Source organism: Onychomys torridus, chromosome 7 (assembly GCF_903995425.1).
Source record: "Onychomys torridus chromosome 7, mOncTor1.1, whole genome shotgun sequence".
Lineage (NCBI taxonomy): Eukaryota > Metazoa > Chordata > Mammalia > Rodentia > Cricetidae > Onychomys > Onychomys torridus.
The window spans coordinates 26,819,330-26,841,429 of NC_050449.1; the positions used below are offsets into that span (position 1 = coordinate 26,819,330).

At 39.8% G+C, this 22,100-nt stretch overlaps 1 protein-coding gene across 1 annotated transcript in view; it reads left to right on the plus strand.

Annotated features, from left to right (window-relative positions):
- Positions 1-22,100, plus strand: part of Arhgap32 (Rho GTPase activating protein 32) — a 227,941-nt gene that overhangs the window by 99,593 nt on the left and 106,248 nt on the right. The window contains exons 3-5 of the mRNA XM_036192477.1: positions 15,995-16,086; positions 16,576-16,617; positions 16,949-17,033. Coding sequence (XP_036048370.1) covers positions 15,995-16,086; positions 16,576-16,617; positions 16,949-17,033 — 219 coding nt within the window. The remainder of the gene's footprint in view (positions 1-15,994; positions 16,087-16,575; positions 16,618-16,948; positions 17,034-22,100) is intronic.

Sequence of the window (22,100 nt, forward strand, 5' to 3'; positions counted from 1 at the left end):
CACAAGACCCACAAGATCCAGTGTCAAAACACAAAAGGGCCTGGAGAGCTGGCTCAGTGGTTAAGAGCGCTTGTTCTTCCAGAGGAAAACAAAAGAGGTACAAATCGTATCCTCTGGGATGGAATAACTTGCATCCAGTTGCATGTGTTTTAGAGTCACTGGTCTGTGGATGAAGACAGTTTGGATTTCTGAGTCGGGTCCCAGCACCCACATAGTGGTTCAAAACCATCTATAACTCCAGTTCCAGGAGATCTTAGACCTCCTTTGGACCTCAGAGGGCACCAGGGATGTACATTGTGCATAGGCATACTAAAGGCAAAACACTCCTGCACTCAAGAATGAAGAAATCTAAAAATGTAAAACCAAAAGAAAAACAAAATACAGGGATGAAGTTTGAGCCAGTATTTTACTAACCTTTCTCTAGAAACTCATGTTAATTTTACATAGTGACTGGAAATGAAGTTGCACTGTTTTCTCTCAATAACTACTCAAATGAAATAATGTTTTTAGAAAAATTTATTAAGAGAAACTTTTTCTAAATTTTCCCCTAAAACAGCTCCACTTAATTAGTTTTTGAGCCAATGAAAAAAATTAATGGGCTTAAATGTTAATTTGTATGGTACAATGAGAAAGTTACCTTTTCATCAACATTTAATGAGATCCAGAAATTTATGAACTGTTAAATTTAAAGGATGTTATATAGAGACATTTTAAAAATCAAAGTAATAATATTAAACCCCCAAATTAGTGCTCTGCTTCCTATATGATTAGCTACTCTTCACAGATTGCTAACAAAAATCATTATTTTAAAGATTCCAGTCCAAGGCTGGGGTGATAACTCTCCTGGTGAAAAGTACTTGCCACACATTCATGAGGATCTGTGTTTGGATTCATGCATCCACATAAAAATCTGGGTGCAATCAAGCTTGTTTGTAATCCCAGTTGCTGAGGCCTGTGCAGCTGGGTCCTGGAGACCTGACTAGGAGCCCAGGAAAGCAAGCTGTCTGGATTCAGAAAGCTGTATGCTTTAGATGGATGTGTGCCAGTAGACCTGATACTCAGCATTGTATCCTAGTGTGGTAACCAGTGAGTGGTTGGGTCAGCTAATCTTGGTAGGGCCTCTGCAGGAGAGCAGTGTCATCCTGGAAGAGGAAGATGCTGCAGTGGGAGCTAAAGGTCAGTCTTTCCTGTACAGTCGTCCTCTGACCAGAGGAAGGCCTTTCTTGGGGTCTGACACATTGGCGTCCTTGACCTGGCAAGCTTATATCAACAGTAATACATTCACCCAGAAATTCATCTGCTCTCCACAGCCAGCACATGGGAGGCAGAAAAAGGAGGATCCTTGTGGTTTGATGGATGGGTGAGCTCTGGATGCAGTGAGAGATCTTATCTCAAAGAAGATAAGGTGGGGAGCAGCTGAAGAAGACCTCTGATGTTATCCTCTGGCCTCTACATGTGCATACAGGTGTACCTGCACACGTGTGCACATACACATATATGCAAACCCTTCTCACAAAATGAAAGCTCTCATCTAGACACAGTGCCTGTAGTTTCAGCCAGGAGACTGAGTTGGGAAGTTTTCTTGAGTCTAGGATTTGGGGATCAGCCTAGGCAACATAGTAGGACCCTACCCTCACTTCTTAAAACAGGACAAAAACAGTGAACTAAACAAAAAGAAAGATAGTAAAGAAATATAGAACTTTTATAAATCACTGAAAAATTAATGTTGAGATTTTTTTTTAGTAATTGCATATTAGAGTCTTTTAAACATTGACATAAAACATAAAACAGTTGTATGTGTGTGGTGGAGTTTTGTGGTTTTTTTGGCCAGTTTTGGACTGAAACAATCCTAATCATCACTCTTGTGATCCTCCATTCATTCTGGTGCTGTCACGTTAGGATTTTGTTATTCATTTTATGTTCAGTGTTAGAAATACCCAAACAAACACCGTGTGACATGTGTATGTGTATAAGCATTTGTATTTAAAAACATCGATGCCCCTGGGGATTGAATGCTGCTGCGATTTAATAATGTAGCTTGCAGCATGCCAGACAGCAGCGTGAGTTGATGAGCGTGCTGTTTTAATGGTTTGTGTTGGGAACATTTTTTCACTTCATTTTACTTTTCAGTCATTAAAATTAGGATGTGGTTAGCACTTGGCTAAAAGCAGGTCAGTTCATGTTGAAGCAAATAATATTATTGATAACAAAATAAATGGCCAGTCTATAAATACCTCTATTAACAACTATAGCACACTGAAAATAAGATAAAATTTCATTTTTCTAGAATATCACAGTTTTAAAATTAAGGAAAACAGTGTTTAGTATTGCCAACCCTTGTGTGAGCTGCTTCCCCTCCATCACTTAAAGACACACAGCACACACTTCCACAGGCTTCCTCAGCTGTTCAGAAAGGTTCCACCTTCAAGCCTGCTTCCTTCCCACTGTAAATGTTGGCATCCACAACCCCATGCTTTTCCTTATGTTTGTTACTCCTAGTTCTTCACTGTCATTCCAGTGCACTGTAGCTGGAGGAGAGCTTCTCTCCAGGTGCCACTAAACCCCCGCAGTCCCACAACCCATGTATAAAATAATCACTCAGACATTTATATTACTTATAAACTGTATGGCTGTGGCAGGCTTCTTGTTATCTACTTCTTTTATCTTAAATTAACCCATTCTATTAATCTAAAACTTGCCACGTGGCTCATGGCTTACCTGTACCTTAATCTCGCTTGTCATGGCAGCTGGCTGGCAGCTCTCTCTGCCTCCACCTTCCACTTCTCAGCATTCTTTTCTCTGCTTGTCCCACCTATACTTCCTTCCTGTTTACTGGCCAATCAGTGTTTTATTTTAACCAATCAGAGCAACACATTTGACATACTTGAACATCCCACAGCAATGCACCTGACCTTTTTGTCTCTGTCCCTGACCCCTGAGAGCATTTATTCCTTGTGGAGGCCCACAATGGTTTTCTAGTGAGATATGAGCTTGCTTTACCCAGCAGAGCTGCATTAGAGGATTGCTTGACCATGTGCATGGTTTCTAGGTGATGGGATGGGTCTGCACTTGGGTGAGCTAGGGGGAGGTCATTTGCTCCGCCCCTTGGCATTCCTATAAATAGCCCTTTAGAAGAGAAAGAAGAGGCCAGTGGATTAGGATCCAGGCCCTCCGGAGGCTATCCTGTGTTTCTGTTTCCCTCTCCTCTATCCTTTCTATCTAAATCTCTTATCCCTCTCTCCTTAAGAGTACCCTGGAGTAAAATGTGGGAGCTGCTCTCCCAGCTGGGCTCCCACAGTTCCCCCACTTAAAATCTTTTGAACATCACGAACCACAGATTTTTCATATATATCATCTCTGGGACTCCTTGCAAGAACCTTCCCTTTTCAAGTTTTATGGTTTATGTTAACAAATTGACTTTATTTTATCATCCATGCCCAGAACCTTGTGTTGTTATGAATTGGATAATTTAAGTCCTTTCCCTACTTGATTCACTTCGACTCTTCCACAATTTCAAGTGTGCTGGGCTTTAGCTCACACTTTGGACTAAAACCATCTACACCATCTACACCACCATACATATCCCACTGTCATTTTGTTGCCGTTACTCTAGGATTTCGATATTTATTTTGTGTTTAGTATTAGAAATACCAAAAGTGAGTTATAGAAGACAAATACATATGCTGCCTGTGTGCACCTGTTCCTGTGTGCCTGCCCCGTGTGTGTGCCTGCTCCTGTGTGTGTATGTGTGTGCCCCTGTGTGTGTGCACCTGCCTGTGTGTGTGTGTGTGTGCCTGCCCCTGTGTGTGTGCGCCTGCCCCTGTGTGCTCCTTTGCCTAAAAAGTGCTTTTTCTCAGATCATTGTAATTGCTTCTTCATTTTTAGTATTCAAATGTTACCACCTTAGCTAAAACAGTAATCCTGCACTCCCCTCTGTGACTGTGAGAGTGAGTGAGTGAGTGAGTGAGTGAGTGAGTGTGTGTGTGTGTGGGGGGGTGGCTTTGGTTTTTCCAGACAGGGTTTCTTTGTGTAGCTCTAGCTGTCCTGGAACCAGCTCTGTAGACCAGGCTGGCCTTGAACTCATGGAGATCTGCCTGCCTTTGCTTCCCCAGTGCTGTAATTAAAGACATGTGTCACCATTGCCTGGCTTCCCCTGTTTCTTAGTCTGCTCTAATTTTCTCTATATTACTTATGAGTACTGAAAGTTTATGTGATTATTTTCTTTCCCAATGCAATGTGAGCTGTGTGAGTAGAGCCTTCAGTTGTGGCTAGTTCCCGCCTTCTTTCCTGTGCCACGCAGAGTAAGTTTTCTGTAAATATTTGTTCAGTATAATGGAACGATCATTATATATACAAACAAAATGACCCTTCCCCTTAAAACACTGAACTTTCTTTCTTCTTTATCTTACTTTTTGAACATTGTGCAGATTAGTTTTTGTCAGCTCAGCACAATAAACTAGAGTCTCTGGGAAGTCACCCTGGAAGAGGAAACCTTAGTTGATGAGCTGTCTTGATCTGATGGCCTGTGGGTGTATCTGTGGGGCATCTTCTTAATTGCTCATTGACATGTGAGGACCCAGCTCACTGTGGCTGGTGCTGTCCCCAGGCAGGTGTGCCTGGCCTGTATCAGAAAGGACAAGCCTGAGGAAACAAGCCAGCAAGCCACATTCCTCCAGGTTCCTGCTCTTGAGCTTCTGTCTGGGCTTCTTTTGGTGATAAACTGTAACCTGTAAGAAGAAATAAACCCTTTCCTTCCCAAGTTTGTTTTACCACACTGACACATAGCAAAACAGAACAGACATTAATATAATTTTCTTCTTCACTATTTTCTGTTTTTCTCCCCTCTTTTCTTTTTAAACAAAAGTGAGACTCACTGGCACTTTTTTCAGGCAGCTCTTTGTACTTGGGCTATTTTCCATTGTATGGTTTCCCTTTCCTAGGAGAGCAGACCTGGACGGAAGAGCTGGAGTATGCCTTTAGAATAATTTTGATGAAGAGGTGATTTTAGCGCGCGCGCGTGTGTGCGTGTGTGCGTGTGTGCGTGTGTGTGTGTGTGTGTGTGTGTGTGTGTGTGTATGTAGAATATATAATTTGTTGTGGAATTGATCACTATTATTTTTTAGTAGCATTGAAGAAAAATAATTTACCTTAACAGAGCTGGAAGATGGCTTAGTGGGTAAAATGCTTACAGCTCAAACATGAGGTAAGATGCTCAGGATTCATTCACTTTGATGCCTGTGACTCGTGCACTAACATCACTAACATGGGGTGAAGACAGGCAGAACAGATGGAACTTGGAGTCTTGATGCTCTGTCTGTTTAGCAGAAACTGTTCTCCAGGTTCACTGAGAGACCCTGTCTCAAAAAAAAAAAAAAAAAGTGGAGAGCAATTTCAGATGTCACCTCAGCTTAACCTTTGGCCCCCACATATATGCACACACAGGTGAGAGCATTATACCCCCCCACATACTTGTGTGCACACATCTCCACCCAGATAAAGTACCTGTAAAGGTGATAGTATATTGTTCTTAGATTTTCTACAACATTTTATAAAATGGAGGATAAAATTATATGTATTATTGGACCAAGTATGAACAGAAGAGGCAGAATTATTTTAAACAACTAGGGTAGTGGAGTGATGTAAAAGAGATGGAGAAGATGATGCCCAGTTATGGAAAAGCATAAATTTGCTAATATGTAAATGTGCTAATTTAGGTTGATTAACCAGCTGTTGCCTAGCAGAGGTGTTGTGATAATTATCCTAATGGTGCTTGCTAATAATTTTTCCAAATTGTTTTAAACGTTGCCTTTGAATCATTTTCCCTGCTGTTAATTGGTTCTCTGAGATGTTTCTAGTAGCAGGGAGCCTTAAGGCAGCTCTCAAGGCAAAGCAGCTTGGTTCACCAACGTTTCTGGGTATCATGGTTACTGCTTTGCTCTGGTCTTCGCATCCTTTTGTTTTCAGTCAGAAATAGATAATTGAACTGAAGCAGCAAGTATTTTACTCACGGCTGTTTGTGTGGCTTAGAAATCATTCAAGGACTTAAATCTGCTTGCAGCCTTCTTTGATTCCTGTTTCTGGTTTTCAGTACTTGTCTGTTTTTGATGCTAGGTAACTTAATTGGCTGGTGTGCTCTTGGGCCCAGTCTGTGGTGTCCAGACATTAAAAAATTAAAATGCCTGTTATCATTCTTTATCTCACAGATTCCCAGCTCTCCCCTCCCTCCCCCTTCCCTCCCTTCCTGTCTGAGCAGGGTCTTTCTGACAGCCTCACTATCCTGGAACTCACTGTGTACACCAGTCTGTCCTCAAACTCAGAGATCCTCCCGCCTCTCCTTCCTAAATGCCGGGATTAAAGGTGTGTACTACTGCCTGCATAGATTTTCTTGTTAATGAACTTGTTAGTTCTTGACAGTAAATATGCTAGTTGTTACCAAATGTGGTGCAGCTCAGTAATGCTAAACAGACTTTTAGGAGAGAACTATAGGCAACATTCAGAGACTTAGTGTGTGTATCTTTTATGTAATTGCGACTGGGTTTTTTTGAGACTTTCACATGAGCTCATGGTACTCAGACTTAAAGTCCGTTTCTTTCCTTTAGATTATATGGGGATAGTTTTCCTGGAGGATATAAAATTATGAAGTTTCTTAAATAAGTGAAGAAAATTGTTATTGTGGTGTTGTTTGTTTTTTAAAATATGTATATTTTGTGTCCAAATTCTGAAACTATTCAGAAAGTTTATAAGTTAATCTTTTTGTGACATATTTATCCTTTAAAGGTACATCATTTTAATGATGGTGTCACTTATACTCTAGGTTTAATATGTTTATTTTTCTAAGGTATTGGAACGATTATTAGGTTTTTTTCCCTTATTATGTCTTGTTCCTTTGTCAGAAATGGGACAATATTTTCAAAGGCATCTTTAAACACATGCCATTTCAGAGATACCTTACATATGTTCCTGTCGTCTTTTCTTGATAGCATAAATTTTATATTAAAATCTCATTCCCCTAGTTGACTATATAGATACACGTAATGCTTTATGGGATTTTTTTTTTTGTGTGTGTGTGGGTTCTTTTTAGGACAGTGAATTCGTTACTTTGTTGCTGTGATTAAGCACCATAACCAAAAGCATCTTATAGAAGAATGAGTTGGTTTTCTCTGGAAGAGTTCTGGAGAGTGAGTCCATAATGACAAGGAAGGCATGGTGGTAGGCAGCTAGAACAGGAAGCTGGCTGATCACATTTTATCACATCTGGGAGGTCTGTGGAGAGTCCAGCTCTGACCTGCTCTCACCTTTTGAAGGGTTCTTAGGTAGAGGAGAGAGGAATGGGGAAATATCAGATAGAAAGAGAGACCTAGCCCATGAGAAGGAGGATAGAAACACAGCTTCAGGAGCGCCCTGGATCAATACCCAGTCGCCTAGTCCTTTATTCAAAAGGGCTTTTTTATAATATGCCAAGGGGAGAGGCAAAAGACCTCCTTGCAAGATCAAAGCACACTGTGTAGCCAAGTGTAGACCCTTCCAAACACCTGGTAAACACTCTTGTGACCAATCATCCATTAGGCAGCCCCGCTGAGTAAAGCAAGCTCAGATTCTCTGACCCTTGGTAATTGGGGCTTCCATACACATCCACATCGGAAACTGAGAGTGAAACGGAGGTGGGACAAGCCAGCCCTAAGTAACCTATTTCCTCTAGCAGTGCCCTGCCCCCAAAAGGTTCTACAACCCCCCTAAACTGATCCACCAATTTGGAGCCACATGTTTAAATGCCTGAGTGTATGGGGTTATTGCTTATTCAAATTACCACAGGCTCTCTATCTTATGATCCTTGTGGCTCAGCTTCCTAAATCCTGGGAACACAGTAAGGCATGTGCCCCTGTCTTAGTTAGGATTACTATTGCTGTGGTGAAACATCATGACCAAAAGCAACATGGAGAGGAGAGGGTTTATTTCACTCACAGTTCCATATAACAGTTCATCACCAAAGGAAGTCAGGACAGGAACCAAGATCCAGGAGCTGATGCAGAGGCCATGGAGGGGTGCTGCTTACTGTTTTGCTCATCTTGGCTTTGCTCAGTCTTCTTTCTTATATAACCCAGGACTACCAGCCCAGGGATAGCACCAACCACAATGGGCTGAGCCCTCCCTATTCATCACTAATTAGGAATTAGGCTTGCCTGCAGCCCAGTAAGGGGAGGCATTTTCTCAATCAGGATTCCTTATCTCTGATGATTGCAGCTTGTTCAGGTTGTCACAGAATTAGCCAGCGTAGTCCCCATGGCTGGTTAGATGGGTACAGCTCTGTCACAGAGACAACTCTTAGAATTTTGTTTACTGTTTTGAACAGTTCAAGATGTAAAGCATTTTCCCCTTATTACTCTATTTTAGGCAGAATTTTAAAAAAATCACTATCTAGAAAAAAATATTTATGACGTTAGTTTAAAAGTGGCTGTGCTTTCCTTCAAGTGCTAAATACAAGAAATAAAGTTGATGCAAAACACTGAATCTTAAGAGACTAAAAGTGGAACATGGCAACATGTGACCAGATTTTTAAACTTATTTTCAGGTAGTTTTATCACAAGCTTAGGGGCTGAAGATAGTAGGCATTCATTATTTCTCGTTCTGGATGTTGGGCAGGTGGAATGTTTTCTGCTTTGGGTCTCATAACAGAGAAGGCAGGACCCTCTGCACTGAGCTCTCTTCTGGAGATGCTGTGGAGCAGTCAGCTTCCTGCCTCATCCAGGTGGTGGGCAGAAGGTGGTTCCTTGAGGTCCTAGGTCTGAGGGCCATGTTTCCTTCCTGGCTGTCAGAGGTGATCCTACCTCTGCTCTTTTAAGTGATCGGAAGTACTCTTACATGGCCCTTTCAGCTTTCAGGGCTAGCAGTAGTCTTCTTTGACTTTCTTTTCTGTTGCCAGCTTGAGAAAATCTGCTTTGGGATTGCTGTCCCAGATACAGCTGGTGTTTTAAGACTGACTGACCTGAGCCTTTGATTTCAGCTGCAGAGTGACTTACTTCATTGAAGGACCCAGATAGATGAAGTAATGAGAAGTAGGCAGAGGGCTTGTTTTAGAATTTTCCTACAGCAGTGTTAGGTGTTTTCTGTGGCTTTTATACATCATCATAAGGTATTTGCCATGTATGTTAATATTAGTCGATGAAAATAGAGATAGTGCAAAAATTTTAAATCTGTCAGTATTCATGAAATTATCTAGTTGCTTAGAGTAATGTCTGTAGTCTGTATATTGCTATTGTTAACACAAAAACAGTACTCGGGGGCCAGACAGACGGCTCAGCAGTGCTCTTCCAGAGGACCCAAGTTTGACTCCCAGCACTAGACAGTGGCTCACAACTGTCTGTAATTCCAGTTTCTGGGGATCCTAGGCCTCTGGCCTCCTAGGGTGCTGTATTCACCTACACATACCCCCACATAGGCACAGATATATATATATATATATATATATATATATATATATATATATATATATAATTAAAGAAAATAAAAGTAAATCTCTAATCATAAAAAAGAATTTAAAAAGTATTAAACATATTTAGTGATTATATAATATCCCATAAAGTAGAATATAGTCCTTTAGTTATTAATAGAATTCTAAATTTATTTCATATTTTTTACTTTAGTGAATAACTTTATGATGAGTTTTTCTTTTTCTTTTTAGTCTTCAAATAGAGAATTTCTGAGGGGGTGGTGGTGGAGGGGGTGGTGGTGGTGGCGGTGGTGGCGGCGGCACACACCTTTAATCCCAGCACTCGGGAGGCAGAGCCGGGTGGATCTCTGTGAGTTTGAGGCCAGCCTGGTCTACAGAGTGAGATCCAGGAAAGGCACAAAGCTACACAGAGAAACCCTGTCTCAAAAAACCAAAGAGAGAGAGAGAGAGAGAGGGAGAGAGAGGGGGGGGGGGAGGGAGAAGGGGAGGGGAGGGGAGGGGAGGGGAGGGGAGGGGAGGGGAGGGGAGGGGAGGAGAGGAGAGAGAGAGAAAATTTCTGACTAAAGGGTATGGAGATCACCAAATTACTTGCCAATGTAGTTAAAATACTGTGACTAACACTGCAAACTGCTGTTGCTTCTTCTTGGCCTCAGTTTCTTTGTGGCAGTGGGGCAGCTGGGTCAGATTTTGTTCAGTTCTGTGATATGTTAAGCACTTTGCATGTACTGCAATTTTGTCCTTTGTCTTTGTTCAAAAGTTTGGAGGCACCAAGGGGGTTAGATAAGATAAAAAACAAACAAACAAACAAAAAACTATTGTGTTCATGTATAAAATTCCCAAAGAATAAAAGTTTTAAAGTCTGTAATTTTTGTTAGTGTCAACATGGAGTTTCCTGCATTTTGAAGAAGATTCACACCCAGAGGTATGCAGAAGGCTCGAGGTTGTGCTTGGGCAGTAACTGTAGAAGTAGCTGGCTTTCATGTCTGTTTCAGAATGTAGTACATTGCATTACTGCTGAAGGTTGCAGTTAACTATGCAACGTTGCCAACCACTTTATTTGCATATGTGGTCACCAAAATTGGCTACTTGACCCACTCTTCTGTCATCTGCACCAGTGTGGTGACGGTAGAGTAATTTGAGGGGGCTAGGGAGCAGTAAAAACAGACAGGACAAAACATGTCTTCCTGTTTTTTCATGTTTTCCAAATCAAAATATGTTTCAGTAGGATGGATGGGTCAGTTGTTCCTTATTGTTCAATTGGCTCAGACTGTAGAGCAGCAAATGCTTGCCTTGGAGATGAGGATTTCTAAAGACTACTGGCTTTTTACTGGAAGGAAACCCCTTTGGCTTATATTGAGCTTTGGGTAGACTTTGGCCTCAGTTCTTGTTACATGAGTTCTTGTCAAACAAAGCAGCTCCCCACCTCATGTTTACACAGTAGAACTTTGAACATGAATTTAGGGCTTTAAATTTGATTCTCGGTTTGTCTTTGCAGCTCATTGAAACTGTTCACCTTTAGCATTTAGTGACTTTCCCTTGTCTTCTGTCTGTACGTTTGATAAACATGGCATATGTTTTATATAGCTTTCATAAAAGTGTTCAGAAAGGAATGAAGGCCCTGTGACAACAACCACCTCCTTCCTGTTACAAATTTTCATGCAGTAATTGACACTTACTTTACAGTCAGTATTTAACAGTGCTCAGTTTGGCTGTGTTCACGTAGAACTCCTTTCAACCCCTCATCAACAGGTCCTTCACAGAGGACTTCGGTTCTAGGACTCTAGGACAGTCTTGCCGTGACTGAGATTCTTTGTGCCCTCACATTTGTTAGTCCCGACATCAGAGCTGTATGCAAACATACACACGCCATTGTCACGTCCACAGCAGAAATGACTGCAGATTTCCACTCAGATTCCTGTTTTATGTTTCTATGTCTTACACTGAAGACCTTAGTTCTTTAGTGACTTTAGTAGTTGCTTGTTTGCTCTACTCCATTTCTATTTCAAAATTTAATTTTATATATTGTTATTGTGTGTATGCTTGTGTGTGATGCGTATGTCAAAACAAGCATGTATGTGCCATGGCATGCATATGGAGGTCTCAGGACAACTTTCAGGAGCCGGTTCTCTCCTTCCACTCTGGATTTTGGGGAGTGAACTCAGGGGGTCAGGCTTGTGTGGTCAGGCCATCTCACTGGCCCATCTTCTACCTTTAATAGTTTCAAAATAAGAATGTCACTTTTATAGAAAACAATTTGTTTCACTTGTAGGAAATATCCTTGTAGGAATATATTGTTTTGCTTTATTGCCACTTGGAGTAATCCCTCTCTGGGCTTAGCTACTCACATATAATTAGGATCATTTGTTTTATTTCATTCTCTATTTTTAGAGAGTGCTGCTTTTTCCCATTTTAATTTATTTTTACTGATATTTAAGTCATTTATGTGGCCTCAAAATCTCAAAATAGGGACAATCTGTCTCTTTCCCTTTTTCTGTCTTCCCCATTGGTAAACATTCAAATTAGCTTTTGCTTACTCTTCTATTTTTTAAACAAAAGACACATGCATATTCATATTTACTGTTTTTAAGGTAGCCTGGTGAAGACTATTTCACAGCAGTAGGGCGGAATCTTCCTGATTGCTTTAGAGTCATGATTATTCCCTTGCATGGACAGTTTTACTCTTGCCAATGTAAGATGAAAACGGTAGGAAGGAAGTCAGCTCTGTCTTGGTAAGATGTGAGAAGGCAGAGATGAGTGTCTTTGGTCTACAAACCTCAGCCATAGTCACTGCCAGATACACTCATCCTGAGAACATGTTGAGCTTGATCTGATCAGTTGTGTATATCAAGTCTATACTCTAATGTTTTCCCTGTTCATTTTAATTATAATTAAGAATGAAAGAATTATAGATTTAAAAATATTATATCACTCTTGTACTTCTGAAGCAATGTCAATTTAGTTATGTATTTTATTAATAAAGTGAATTTGTTTTGCTAGTTTGCTATTTTGTGACTGGCCTACAATTTTTTCTTATGCTGTTGTCTGCCCTTTCAACATTTAGTTTTTATTTACCTTTTAATGAAAGCCTAATTTACATATGTAGAGGTAATAATTTTTGTTTTGTTTTGTTTGTTTTGTTTTTTGAGACAGAATTTCTTTGTGTAGGCTTGGCAGTTCTAGAACTAGCTCTTTAGGTCAGGATGGTCTGGAACTCCCAGAAATCCACCTGCTTCTGCTTAAAGGTGTGCGCCTTCCTCCCTGCCCTTCCCTCCCCCAACAAATTGTATGTGTATGTATTGATGAAATTACTTATTTTTTTCATGTATGAACAAGATCAAGTTTTGAACATAGACTGTTACATAAAATTTAGAAACCTCTTGGATGCCTCTGAGTCAACTTTTTCTAACAGTTGTATCTGTTCCTCTTGTACATGAAATCCTGCCACATGGGTGTGCTTTTTGTACCTACATTCTTTTGTGTATATGATAGAATCCCACACGATCCTTTCTGTTTCTGTGCCGCTCATTTGCATCTGGCATGCTTCACATCCTTACTGCTGTCAGATCTTGTCTTTAGTGCTGTCCTCATTGAAGCCATGGCTCAGCCTTTTGTTATATTGTTTTAAGTTGGCCTTTTAAAGTTTGTAATACATCATGAATACCAGTTGTTAGGTCTATAGTTCAACACCCCCCAACTCCCGAAATGGCAGTACTGATGACATTGTCCTAAACAGAAGCACTTTGACCAGGTAAACAGAAGGGTTGTTACTGGGTAAAGAGAGGCTTTCCTGGGTCTCAGCACCAAATGTCAGCAAGGGCTCAGTGACATCACTTAATCAGACATTTGCATGAGTAGGAAGAAAGGGTTATTAGGCGTTAAATTGCGGAGGCTGTCTCTCAGGGGGCAGAGAGAAGAGCGAAATGGAAGAAGAGCAGGAAGGTTTTGTATGACAGCTAGCATGGCAGGTCTTCCTACAGGCTGTTCCCATTGAACAGGAACTAGATGCAGCTGGCTCTGGGTAGTTGACCTTTGGGATAGAGCAAGGGAGGCTACAAGTAAACAGAAACCTGCCCTTATTTTTAAAACAATTTAGGCTCCCAGTGACTCACTTCCTTCAACAAGGCCATACCTCCTAATCCTTCTAATCCTATCAAAGAGTTCTATTCCCTGGTGACTGAACATAAAAATACATGAGCCTTTGGGGGCCATTCTTACCCACACCACCATTGGCCATTCATCATATTTTTAAGAATACAGTAAAAAAATCTATTTCCCAATTGCCATTTGGACCCACTCCACTATTTTATAAATCTCTTGTACTATTGGACCTAGTATTTAGAAAGTTATTTTATGATCCCAGGTATTATCTTTCCAGTTGTCAACATTCATCAATTATTCTAATGGTAAAATATCAAAATAAAGACATTTAAAAAAGGAAAATGGGGAAATCACTTACTAGACAAGTTGGCAAACTTTTTCTTTTTCTTGGGGGCAAGTGTTGGTTTTTCAAAACAGAGTTTTTCTGTGTAACAGCCCTGACTGTCCTGGATCTCACTCTGTAAACCAGGTTGATCTCTAACTCACAGAGATCTACCTGCCTCTGCCTCCCAAGCCCTGGGATTAAAGGAGTGTGCCACTATTGCCTAGCTCGGCAAACTCTTTCTTTCTTTTCTATTTTTTCTTTTTCTCCAAGACAGGGTTTCTCTGTGTAGCTTTGTGCCATTCCTGGAACTCGCTTTGGAGACCAGCCTGGCCTCGAACTCACAGAGATCCGCCTGCCTCTGCCTCCCGAGTGCTGGGATCAAAGGTGTGTACCACCACCGCCTGGCTGCAAACTCTTTCTTTCTTTTTTTTTGTTGGAGCTGAGGACCGAACCCAGGACCTTGCGCTTTGCAAGCGCTCTACCACTGAGCTAAATCCCCAGCCTGCAAACTCTTTCTTAAAGGGTCCTCTGGTGTATAATTTTAGACCCATGGCCACAGTGTCTACCCGACTCTGACCAAACATGGCCACATTCCAGTAGAGGTCACTGCAAAAGCAAGTGAACTGCAAGTTGAGTTCTGCAGCACTTGGCCGACTGCCGGTGCCCAGTGAAATCATACCTCACCCAGCTTTTGTGTGAAGCTCTCCAAATGATTGCGTCATCCTTCTAGAAGGGTGAGGGGTTTTGTTTGTCTGTTTGTTTTTGTTAGCTTAGAGACGTTGGCTTTGCAGTCTGCATTTTTACTTCACTGAATATATTCATTGATTCCATAGATTTCATATTCAATCCATAATAGACTAGAGAAGAAAGTGGCAAAGAAAGATACTTCACAATGGCCAGAAACATCAAAAGTGGATTTGGGAGGTAACAGCACTGTAGACAGCAATGGCGGGAAAATGGTCACAGACAGTGCGTTTTTCACTTGTGCTGAAACTGAGATAAAAGCAGTATAACATCACACCTGATGTGTGAGCTGTATTTCCTCATACACATTTAAAAAAAAAAATAAAGAACAAGTATACATTCTTTCTTGCTTTGAAGACCTTGACAAGAATCAAGGAACATCTAAGAAGATTGACCGTGAAATAGCAGGTCTTAATAATAGTTAACATTGCTAAGGAGAAAAAAAAAATTGAAAAATTAGTTCTGCTTATGGTAATATATGAAGAATCCATTCTTACAAGTTTACTCAGTTACCCCATGTAGTTGAAACATTTTTAACATAATCCAAACTATATTGACTAGTGTTTTTATAAGGAAAAAAAGTTGTCTAGTTAAGGTTGTGATTCTTGAGCTGGAAGCTGAGGCAGGAGGATTGTGATTCAGTCCAGCCTGGGCTGCCTAGATTGTGAAAGGTGGTTCTCCTGTCAGCACACCTTGAGGGTCTCATGCTGCTGAACCAGTGGCATGTTCTGTTTTTCTGTTCTCAGGATTACTTTGTGTTAAGCATTAATGTTCTGACCTAGGCTATAAGAGTGAATTTACATGTGATGAATACTTGGGCTTAAATTTTATTTTTTTCAGACTGTTAGGAACCTCTTGATCCTAGTTGTTTTTAATTAGACCACTAAATTTCAAAATCCTCTCTGTAAACTGTGGTGTACTAAGGAATATGCTGGCAGTACCACATACCGCCTTAAAGTTTGAAGTGAGAAACGCCTGTTACTCCATTGTTCATAATACCATTTTTAACTTTTGTTGGTATTTGTAATGTAACCAGGATTATTTAATCCCAATAACCCCTAGGAGAGATTTTAGTTTGTACTGAGAATCCTAATAATAGGTTATAAATTTTTATGACGAAACAAAAATTCTTATTTTTATAATTTTTATATCCCCTTATGTGGTAAACTCAGGTATTTAAATTTAATATTTTTGTTAGCTTATTTTGAATAGCTAAAAGTCAAGTAAATTTACAATTTAAAGGAAAATTATTAAAACATGTTCCTTTAAATATAGGCTCAGTAGAAACAGTAAAAATTTATTTGTAGCCTATTTTTTTATAAAAGAGGTCTCACTACTAACAGAATCACCATAGTTTTCCTTTGTCTTTATTTTCTAAGGCAAGAGGAGCAGATGTCCCAGAGATCCCTGGAGATCTTACTCTTAAAGCATGTGGCAATACAGCGAGTATGAAAGTTAAGCATGTGAAGAAGTAAGTATGGCCAGGAGTGGGCTCCAAGCGCGTTCTTTATTTCTTGGAAATGTTTTATTTAGGTCTTCCTGTGCATGTCACAATTTATACTGTTAAGCCCTACATTGTAATTCAACAGTGAATTGAATAGGTCTTTATACAGCCCACTTTCCTAAAAATACACTTTATTTTCCATCCTTCTACATTGTTGCCTATTAAGTTTCATTTGTTTAAGAGGAACATCTAGACCTGCCTCTGTACCTCTAATGCATAATCACATTTATTAAGGAAAATCAGCTTTATTGGTTGAATTATGGAATCCTAGGCTTGCCTTTCAGAAGTCTGAAAGAGATACCTAGAGTTGAAAGTTACATGTAATACCTCAGTCTTTCCCACATAGTTTTAATAGGAAATCCAGCTTCTCCCTTGGTAAAGGAGGGCTAAACAGGGAAATAAGTTTCAAGTGTAAGTCTAGGGAAGATAAGGATAAAATGTTCATTCTGTACCCAGGTCCAGCACTCCCGGACTGATGGGCTGTGACAACATTCACAGGTAAAGTCTGGTGTGCTTTGTGTTATGAATCCTGCTTTTCTATAGAAGCAGGCAGTTCATGGTTAGTTTGCCAAAGGTCTGGCTTTTCTATGAGCATCGACTTGGGGCAAGGTTAAGAGACTCAATGTCTCATTTTTGGTTCCTATCTACACACTCAATGCAGTATTCATCTGGTTCCATGTGTTTCTGTAAAGGTTGTGTGAATGTTTGTGGCTCACATGCATGTGCTTATTAAGTATTTTTGCTTGCATGAGCTCTGAAATCCATGGTATTTATACTAATTTTGAGTAGTCAAATATCTTTGTTTCATATTTACTTTCATGTATTTTAGGTTACCCTTCACCAAGGGACACTTTCCAAAGATGGCTGAATGTGCACATTTTCATTATGAGAACGTGGAATTTGGCAGTATACAGGTATAGTTGAAATATTTCCTACATTCTGAATTGAGATAAGTGATAGTTGATATTTTATTATTTGTGATATTTTGATACTTACTGGTTGATATAAAAATCTTTTATTCTTTTCTGTTGATCAGTACTTGATGCCAAGTTTTTAATCACCATACTAACATGTATGAGTTAGGGAATTCTTCCCCTGCCTTGTTATGAGTCATGTTCATATGTCCATGAGTTTGTAAAGTAGCTTTGTCTTCTGGAATTATGTAGCCTTGCTAACACTACCTTGTTTGAATCACTCATTTTGAGTTTTGAAATCTGAAAGATTGCAGTGCTCCCACTTAATTCTTTCTCAAGTGTCTTGGTTGCTATTGGCCTCAGCATTCTCACTTGGCATCAAATGAAATACTTTGCTCTTGTGATAAGTTACCAGCACCTTAATGTCAAAAATGGAAACTTTAAAGGGGGCAGGTTGTGATTATTTTTAAAAGCTGTGTTTTCCCAGGGCAACAAAAGCTGTTCTTCATTTGTTTTGAATGATAGACAAATAGAAAAGGATCTTGATTTCTACACACTGTGTAGAGTTCTCCACCTGCCAGTCTAGCTCTGCCTTGTCCAGAAGGAAGTCTTCCAGGCATGATTGATATGTGTCACAGTGTGCTACTTTTCCTAATTGTATCTTAAAGCCTAATTAATGGGTTTGATCTATAGGATTTATGAAAGCTCAGGATATTCTATTTCAAATAATTGACAGTTTCAAATGCAACAGAGATTTCTAACATTTGACTGTTTGACTATTGACTGTAAGACACCAAACAAAGGATGTTTTGTTTGCTTAATATACTTGTGTCTTTGAGATTTCAGCTATAATAATGTCTTAGTTACTTTTCTGTTGCTGTGAAGAGACCATGATGAAGACAACTTATAAAAGAGATCATTTAATTTGGAGCTCATAGTTCCAAAGGGTAGTTGAGTCCATGCCCGTCATGGTGGGGAGTATGGCAGCAGTCAGGCATGGAACTAGAGCCATAGCTAAGAGCTTACATATTGAGTCAATAACCAGGAAAGGTGTGTGTGTGTGTGTGTGTGTGTGTGTGTGTGTGTGTGTGTGTGTGTGAGAGAGAGAGAGAGAGAGAGAGAGAGAGAGAGAGAGAGAGAGAGGGAAAATGAATCAGTCAGTCACTGGGAATGGTATGAGCTTTTGAAACTTAAAAGCATACCTTCAGTGACATACTTCCTCCAACAAGGCCACACCCCTAATCCTTCCCAAACAGTTCTACCAACTGCAAAACAAGCATTCAAATATATGAGCTTATGGGGACCATTCTCATTCTGACCACAAATGATAATTTTGCTACAGAAGAGCTGTTCAAGAATCCACTACTAAATATATTTTTCATTTTGTGACTATTATATATTTGAGTGATTTGTTTGCATACCTTTACAATGAGGTAAACTATTTTTTTGTAAACTTACTTTGTAGGTTTTATTTTGTTTTTGTCTTTACAAGTTTGAGAGCTCTCTTTTGCAAGTAATAAACATTGTGACGACATCTCATATACATCAGGAAGAGAAATAGTAGCCTAGAGATCTATAGCCAAATTGAGAAGAGTGTTTAAATTGTTGGCGTTATATAACAGGCCAGAAAGCTTTTAGGACTTTGATTTAAAATAAAAACAAAGCTACTATTGGTAAGCATGATAGAATGGAATTATAGGCATTAGTTAGCTCTTGCCATTTCTTCTAGGAAGTTAGGAACTTTGTGATCTTGAGCAAGCAGGTACACTTCTTTGTGTTTTATTTCCTTTGTTGCTGAGGTGGATAAGATATCATAGTACTAAACTTTTCTTGTTTCATTTTACGATTAAAGGCTGTATAAATGTGTATATGGAAGAGATGTGAATTAGGGCTAGCACTCAGCTGGGTTTGACTTTTCTGAAATAGTGTTAAAGGCTTATTAGAAGGCTTCCAGTCTCTTGGAGGACTGTGTCACAGAGGGAAATTTCAGGAAGCCTTCCTGCTGCTGAACAGAGATAGTCTTCATTTGAGAAGAGCTGTACTGCTTTCATTTGCTTGTTCCACTAACTCTTAGGCTTCTACTCCCTCCCTAGAGGGTACAACACCAACTCACTGTGTCCCCTCCACACCTAAAGCTCATGAGTGTCTGGACTACCTTGATGTGTCAGGTAGTTTGAGGTGTTTGAGAATGGGGGCAATTTTTAGAAAACCAGCTCCATTCACCTTATGAGTTAATTCCAGAATCTTCTATTATCTGTTGTCCATACTCCATTTGGATTAATTCCTCTTGACAAATCCATTTCTTGTCAGTTTTGTCTGGCTTTGTTTTCTGTCTTTTGAGCTGGGTCTCTCCAGCTTCCCTTCAGGTTCTGCTTCTTCTCATGTGGTTGAGCCTAAGTCATGTTTAGAAGGGAAACATCAGTTTCCATGAGCTGAGTTGTAGCTGTATAGTAAAAGAAGTATAGTAGCCCCTGGCTTGACCACCTGTTGGTGATTTTTGACTTGCTTTTTTGTGCTTTAGCTTGTATAAGGGTTTATTATCTGGTTGAATACCATTTATAGGAAAACTAAACATAATAATACTGCTCTTCAAATAAATCTGTTTCATACAGTTAAAAATAAAGTTTGTCTCAGTTAATACTCTTTATCACTTTATAAGTGTATTGCTTTTTACAGTAGATAAACCCTAGTACACTTGATCCTAAACATATTTTGGAAAAATGAATCTCCTATTTCAATATATTATTGAAAATACGTTCTGAGGAACAAACAAGAAACCTTGCTAAAATGTGCCTAGAAGAAGCCACCAGTCTTGTTTGGAAGCTCTGTTATATGTCAGAAGGCTAGTCACACTGTCAATGGCTGACTCTTCTAATGGCGTTACCTTCTAAACATCCCAACTCTGGAACACCGCTTCAGTCATTTACCTTCTTGGTTTAAACTTTGATCTTGGGAATTTCTCTTGGACTTAAGGATTTCTTTATGTTTATATTTCTCCTTAGCTCTTAAAATACTGTAATTGTAATAGGCTGTCATTCTCTAGGATGATAGAAGATGTCCATGTTTATTGGCCATTGCTGCTGTTGTGGGGCCTTCCCCTAAGTGTGGTTTGTATATCCAGTGATACCCTGTTGGAGAAAACTAATTTTGACTTTGCAAACAGTTAACAGTTGGAGATGGCTTCTGGATTAGGGATGAAGACGCGTGTCCACTTCCCCTCTCAGTGCTGGGATCCCATCTGGCATGGCCGTGCACAGTCTCTGCCTTAGTCTCGTTGAGTTCAGATAAGCGTCAGTCCTGGTGTGTCCAGAAGGCACTGTTTCTTGTGTCTTCGGTCCCCACTGGCTCTTACACTCTTTCTGTCTTCTTCCCCAGTATTCCCTGAGCCCTGAGGCTGGGCGTTGATGAAGACATCCCATTTAGGGCTGAGTGTTCCAAGCTTTCTCACTCTGCACATTGTCTAGTTGTAGATCTCTTTATTAGTTCTCATCTACTGCAGGAGAAGGTTCTCTGACGATGGCTGAGTCAGACACTAATCTATTGGTATAGCAGAATATTGTTAAGAGTCATTTTATTTCTATATTCTTTAGCAGAACAGTGGTGTTTGGTTTTCCTCTAGGTCCATGGCTTATCTAGTCTCAGGTTCTTGGCCACCCGAGCAAAGTCAGGCATAGGTTCCCACTTCTTGGGATGGGCCTTAAAACTGGTCAGATTGTGGTTGGTCACTCCCACAATTCTTTTGTGCCACCTTTGCATCAATATACCATGTAGGTGGGTCACCATTGTTTTGCCATAGATCCATAGGAAAAGGACAAAGCCACCATAGACTAAAAACTTAGGAAACCGTGAACCAAAGTCTGGTCTTCTAAGTTATATTCCTCAGGTGTTTCGTCACAATGGTGATAAGTTGACTTGTACACATTTAAGATGGATGATAAAAAGTGCAAATGCAAGTTAAAATTTCTTATGTTTTCTATCCCTGTTAATTAGTATGTATCTATTTGAATCTCTAAAATATTTACAGAATGTGTGGTAAAGTTTATAGATACAGCCTTCTTAACAGCTGGCCATCTAGCTGTAGGTTCTGCTATATACTGTGCCTTGAAACATGCTTTTTTACTTGAAAGTATGGATCTTGGAGCTATTTTATTATTCTCAGAAGTTTGGAATTCCCTCTTTTCACAGCTCTGTGTGTATTATTTACTTTCTATTATTGTGATAAAATACAATGACCAAGGCAACTTACAGAAGAGGGTGTTTACTTGGGCTTGTGGTTCTAGAAGGATAAGGATCCATTACAGCAGACATGGTAGCAGAGCAGCTGAGAGCCCACATCTGGAACTACAGAGGCCAGGCAGGCAGAATGAATTGAGACTGGCAGAATCTGTATCCTTCAAGACCAAAGCTCCTAAACTTATCCAAACATCTCCACTAATAAGTGATCAAGTAGTCACACATTTGAGCCTATGAGGGCCATTCTCATACAACTCTAACATGCTACTTTATCTTATTTTTAAAAAACATTTACTTCTTTTTGTTTTATATGTATGAGTGTTTTGTCTGCATGTATGTATATGCACTATGTATATGCCTTGTGCCCATAAAGATGAGAGGTGTTGGATCCCCAGAACTGGCGTTAAAGATGTTGTGAGCCAACACATGGGTGCTAGTAACTTAACAGTCCCTCTGCAAGAGCAGCAAGTGCTCTTGGCTGTTACCCAACCTCTCAGCCTGCTTTTAAAATTGTACATAATTTATTTAATTAGCTCCCTGTTAATAAATATTCTGTTTTATTGATCTGACTGTGTCCACTAAATGAAATCCTGTGAAAGGATTCACTAGGTCATGGAGCTTGTACATTTAAAATATTGACATTAATTGTTAAGTTGTTATTTTTTCTTTTTTAAGTGTAGTAATCTCCATAATCCACAGGAGTGAATCCCAAGCCCTCTAGTGGATGACTACGATAGCATGTATTTCTGAATGTACTGTTTTTTCTTATGAAAAAGTTTAATTTAAAAATGAAGTGTAGTAAGAAGTCAGCAATAGTAAAATGTCAACAATAAC